This window comes from Pelmatolapia mariae, linkage group LG6 (assembly GCF_036321145.2).
Source record: "Pelmatolapia mariae isolate MD_Pm_ZW linkage group LG6, Pm_UMD_F_2, whole genome shotgun sequence".
NCBI lineage: Eukaryota > Metazoa > Chordata > Actinopteri > Cichliformes > Cichlidae > Pelmatolapia > Pelmatolapia mariae.
In genome coordinates, this window is record NC_086232.1 from 22,432,137 (window position 1) to 22,437,885 (window position 5,749).

At 38.0% G+C, this 5,749-nt stretch overlaps 1 protein-coding gene across 1 annotated transcript; it reads right to left on the reverse strand.

The window, feature by feature from the left end:
* Positions 1-62: 62 nt before the first annotated feature.
* cisd2 (CDGSH iron sulfur domain 2) lies at positions 63-4,073 on the reverse strand. The gene is made up of 3 exons (XM_063476230.1): positions 3,864-4,073; positions 1,208-1,422; positions 63-1,010 (listed from the first exon to the last, which is right to left on the reverse strand). The coding sequence occupies exons 1-3, from the start codon at positions 3,964-3,966 to the stop codon at positions 921-923; spliced, it is 408 nt and encodes a 135-aa protein (XP_063332300.1). The 5' UTR covers positions 3,967-4,073; the 3' UTR covers positions 63-920.
* Between the last annotated feature and the right edge of the window lie 1,676 nt (positions 4,074-5,749).

Genomic DNA, 5,749 nt, shown 5'->3' on the forward strand with positions numbered 1-5,749 from the left:
CTAAAAAAGACAACATGACACATCTCATTAATTTAACAAACATTAAAGATGCCAAAATTCTCTTTATTTCTACCATCTATCATGAATAAATTCACACCGTTATCTTGCAAAGCTCATGAACAGTTATACTGTAAAAAACAAAATGCAGATTTATTATTGATAGTCATTAATGAAGAAAATTTTCCAAGACAACTTCATACAGATATGACAAAAGCCTAAGGAAACAGACATTTTCAGACCTTGAAAGTTTAGTGAAACACGATTTATCCTGAAATTACTTTGATGTGGTTTGAAATGTCTTAAGGCAACAGAACTGAATACAAAATGTAAAACTCAACATTTAAAGGCTATGAGTAAAACAGATTTAAAGAATAAGTAGCCTCCCATACACACAATAACTTAAAATATGTCACATCCATTAAGTATGGAAATGTTAGTATTTGGCACACATATCTGAAGCAAACAAAATAAAGGAATTAAAGAAAAAGGAGAAGGAAAAAAAAAAAAAGCTGTCCAATCTCATCCAAAACGAAGGAAGGTCAGACTAGTTTTGAGGACTCCATTTAAACAGACATTTATCTGCAAAACCTCTCCCCTGATGGCCTCACATTAGATAAATGCATCATAAAGTTACTGCAATTATGCAGTTATGTTTCAAGTTTCCCCCTCAAAGTGGTCCCAGTCAAATAAAACTGCTCCTCTGTTAAACAACAAACGTGAACAATGAACAAAAAGGACCACACAAAAACGAAGTTACTCTTTTTTTTTCCTTTTTTAAAAACTTCCCTTATTGCAAACTATCATTAAAGTATCCAAAATGTAGCTTTCAAACAGAGTGTGGTTTCTATTTTTAAGTAAATATAACACCAAGACAAGAGCAAGAAAAACTGTTTAGAGAAAAAAATCTGATCAGTGGTTGATTATAGTATCTTCTTTTTAAGTATGAGCGGTCCCACGTTGTCTCCAGTCAGCTCGTTGTGCTTTAAGTGTGACTTGTCACATACAGGAAACTAAAACAGGAAACAATATTAACTGATCAGCAAGAAGCAGAATGCCCAAACACTTGTCCCAGCTTAACTAGAGGGGTTTATCAATAAATCACAAGCTATAATGATAATGTGGGTAACACAGAAATGTATCCTGCAGTCTGTGTTAACAATATTTAGGTTTACTAACAGTGTACTTCAGAAAATACTAAAAGACTTACAGTTTTGGAGCGCCAGCAGCGACAGTAACACACATTTGCGCTGTTCAGGTCCTCAATGTCTATCTCATTGACCACTTTTGGGTTCTCTTTCTGGATCTTCAGATTGATCAGGCTGTCCCTCTGCTTCTTCTTCTTAGGCAGAAAGGGGCGAATGGTGAGATAGCCGAGCAAAGCCAAGATACCCAGAAGAGGAAGCAACCGGAGCCACTCAGACACTATAGATATTATAGCATAAACAACATACACACATTAGCTGAAGAAGAAAAACACAAGCATACAATGTGTAACTGGATTCTATGGTCCTAAAACTGGCATTTACTACTGGCTATTCAGATTAGAGATGAAACCAACTGACAGGAAATGTATCATATATGTCGATGATCCAGTACTAGTACTCATATGAAATGTATACATAAGAAACGTTTTTACTCTATCACTACCGTTTCAAGTGCGTTTCTGGTTCTGCTGGGGGCTTCTTCCTGTTAAGAGAGTTTTTCCTTCCCACCATCACCAAGTGCTTGCTCGTGGAGAGGGGAGGGGTGATTGTTTGGGTTTCTTTCTTTCATTATGGGGTCTTTATGACATAAAACACAATTATACTATTATTGTGATTTGGGGCTATATAAATCAACTGACCTCAACTAAATTTCGCACTATCTGTCAAGTGTGACAAAAACACATCTTCAACACTCTTCCTCATCCTGATGAACTCATTAGTGAGCCAGTCAAGCCTCATATATGCAATCATTTCAAGGATTCAAGGAGCTTGATTGTCATTTGCACCACATGTTAACATGAGGTGGAACGAAATTATGTACACACGGTCCCAGAGCGAAAAGAGACAGAATAATGAAAAAACAAACAAATGTTTTTAAAAAGTAATAAATAAATAGTTTTGGGGTTTTTTTTACGAAAAAGAATAACAAGTAATAAAATAATACGATAAGTATTGAGTACCAGTATGAAGTTATAAGCATCATTTTGCATAAATAATGCATAAGAGAAATCTTAGTGATTTATGTACGCTAAGAATGTGGATCAACTGAATTTTGGAAGCAGGCAGATTCTCGGGTCCACATTTCTTGTATAGCTTGTGTCTGATCTGCATTGCTAATGTATTATTACACTCGATCCAACTTGAGTGTCATATCACACCAACAGCTACCAGGGGAAATGCCACACCGAGACCTTAAAAGTGCTCTGGGAAAACCCGCCTTATGCTCCACCATACATGGTGAAGACACAGTCGGGATTAAAGACAGCTGTGTAATTTCACTATTAGCACTGTGTCAGACCCCAGCTTTTGATAATACCCTTATGCGGGTTAAAAGGATTCTGATGCCTAATGGGACATTTCTAATCCTTAATCCTTTTAACAAATTGTACGCAGTTCAAAAGGGATGTCTTTGCATGTGGGAGAATGGCTATGCACCGTCATCTAATATGAACTGACCCACTTTGCTGCTTAGGACAAACTGACAGTTAGCAGGGCCTTCATAACTAGGTTTTAACTTGAAACCACTAATATTAAGCCTGTCAGTGAGTATTAACCAACGCCATCTCCCAAAAGAAGAGTGTTGTTTTTGGTTGAAGGCCTTCTCAGATGGACATTATACTAATGTTTTACTTTCTCCACAAGGGTTAGCTAGTGATGTAAATGCCATTACCAAAGGGTGTATGTGACACTCTCTGTGCCTTTCATTGTGTTGTGGTCAAGCTATCATGATACTACAAAGAGTATCAACTGCACATGCTTCCTTCAGGCAGACTCAGAAGTATTATAACTACACATGCCTGTAGTTCCGTGCTCATCCACAAATCCAAAACTTTTCAATGATCTATGCTGGCTCAAAAGATCAAGTTTTGAATTGACTTTATGAAGCCCTGGTTTACTTCTTCCGTTCCTATATTTAAACTGCGCAAGACTTGCCAAAGTTCAGCATTTCGGTTCTCAGTTAAACTGGCTCAGCAGACACTAAGTGTGATGTTAAGAGTTCACAGAACAGTCTGAGAGAGTCAGCGCAGCTGGGACCACAGAGTAGTAGATTAGTATGCAAAACGGGCCCCGAGAGAGTCTCAATACAGACGCATTTGTATGATTTATTCAAAATAATTTAAAATACTTCTGCAGGAGCGCCACCAGATGATCATATGGTGCAAAAAAACCCAAATGTGTTTAAAACTTGCTTTTCACAAAAGTACAGTTTGGCCAGTGCTCGAATGAGCAGGATAATTAAGAAAAATCGTTTTTACACAAGCGATATGCAGATAATTAGCAATTAGCATCACACCATTCATAGGACTTCACTTACAAAAAGACAATGTTTGTAAAGTTATAACTTATAACGAATTCGTGGTTATTATCACGAGTGTTTGAACATTCAAGCAGACGCAAACAACCAACAAGCACGACCTTAAGGTCATTACTTTGTCTTTGACACACACAGAGAAGCACAAAAGATTTACGCTTAGCTGTTTCATGACTCAAAGAAGCACTCTGGGACATAATCCCTGTTTTTGTAGGACTGCTCTTCACGACACTACTAAAGCAGCGTTTGAAGAAGCAGCTAGCTGGAGTAAAAAACTCTGTCTCCCACGAGTTTACTACTCATCACCCCAGGACTGTCTGAAGTGCAACACAGCCGCTGCTAATTACCTGTTAACCTCGCAAATCCGCCGATGGTCTCCGGCAGCGGTAGCCTCTTGAGGTAGGCTGGAAGCTGGACTTTTATTATTTTTGCTATCGTTTCTAAAACCATTGTGAATTGCTCGGTTGTGGAGCTTTTGTGTTTGACTTGGATAGTTCCTGAGCTTCGTTTATGTCACGGCGTTCATTACTAAGCGTAGTTTTTTTTTTGTTTTTTTTTTTTGCCGGTACGTAAGCCCCCTCTGATGAAAAGTAGAAGGAACCGAGAAGAAGCGTAGACGTCTCTGTGAATACACGTAACTATGACATGTGACGGTGGCGTCAGACCAATCAGCGTCCGAGGACCTGGTCGTCTATGATTGGACAACTTGAATTTTGCTTGAGGATGGCTTCTTCTGTAATTTCATGTGCACTTTCTAAAAAAAAAAAAGGTGTGTGTGTGTTCGTCAGAGACTCTTGAAGCACAGAAGCACTATAGTCTAAAGTCTATTTTTTAATCTGACACCATCAAAATTATTGCACGCGTTTAGTAACTGTCGCGGTTCACCCCCTAAGCCTAAGTAGTTCCCCCTTTTTTAAAGTCTTTTTTTTCATGTTTCACACTTGTAGAACTGTAAATTAGCAGCAGTTATAAGAGCACTGTCATTTCACAGTGAAAATTTAAAGAAACCTGCCTTCATTTTTACAAACCCACCAATCATGTTAATCTCACGTAGGATAAGCTCCTTTTTCTTAGTAGGAGTTACACGTAAGTCTGCAACAGTACACATTATCTTTGCTTTAGAGAGAAAGGGATTTCCAAAGAAAGAAAACCTCGGCAGCTTTAATAGCTGAAGATGTCTGTAGATTATTTAACGGCTGTGTAATATTAATATATTTTTTTTTATATTTAAGGTGGTCTGGTTTTGTTGATTACAGCTGTGCATTGTATTCTGGATGTATCGGTAATATTCACTGTTATGTATCATTTTACTATATAAAAGTTTAAGTACCTTTGTTTTTACTGTACCTGTGATAAACAAATAAAATCTCACAAAATGGCAATAATCTGTGTCTGTGTCCTACCTGTGTCCTGCACTTAAAAATATCCTAAAGCCTCAGATGTATTTATATTGCGCTAGTTCAAACATCAGTCGCCTCAATGTGTTTCGAAATATGGACTCCAAAAACGATGGTTTCACCTGAATCATTACTGTTACTGTTAGTAATGATCCACGCCTTTTTTCATACCTTGGCTCATGTGTTTACACACATGATTAATAGTGGGTCAACGACCACCTCCTAAGAGACAACCTCCACTAGAGTTTAAATACCCAGCGCTCTCCACCTTTTGGTTTTAGAACTGAAGAAGCCTCTTGGATGAGAGGCAAAACTTCCTCAACAAACTTAAATAAGTTCAGTTGCCCTATTTTCAAGCTCCTAAGTCTGCCAGGACCTTGGTGAACTAGAACCCTTTCAAATTACTGCGGTTCCAAGGTCAAGAAACAAACATCTTAAACACACGCCATTACGTGCAATAGGTCGGCAGCCTTAACATGAAATTTCCCCTTGTGGGACTAATAAAGGTATATCAATCAGTCAATATACAATATTTATTTCTGGCTCAGGGTCCTGAAAGGTGACATTCAGCGGCATTATCCACATCAACATGATCTATGCGCCCTCTAGTGCCATTACGGCACTGGTGCTGTCTTTCAAGTACTGTGTCAGAACTTCATTACCCATAGTTCATTGTGGGTTCAAGTATCCTACTTTTCGCCTGTTTTTTTTAACCCCGGTGTTTGTGTAGCAACTGTCAAGCTCACCGCTCACTAAAAATAAATAATAGTAATTTCTTTGAGTTAATACTGACAATTATAAATTCAGTGCAAATTAACGACTTGTTATAGTGCCTT

What these genes read in the sequence shown, in the direction of transcription:
- cisd2 (XM_063476230.1), bottom strand. Translation starts at nt 3,966, where the DNA reads ATGGTTTTAGAAACGATAGCAAAAATAATAAAAGTCCAGCTTCCAGCC. An exon ending in CGGATTTGCGAGGTTAACAG is followed by an intron (nt 1,423 to 3,863) that starts GTAATTAGCAGC and finishes TAATATCTATAG; the next exon opens with TGTCTGAGTGGCTCCGGTTG. An exon ending in GCTGCTGGCGCTCCAAAACT is followed by an intron (nt 1,011 to 1,207) that starts GTAAGTCTTTTA and finishes TTCCTGTTTTAG; the next exon opens with TTTCCTGTATGTGACAAGTC.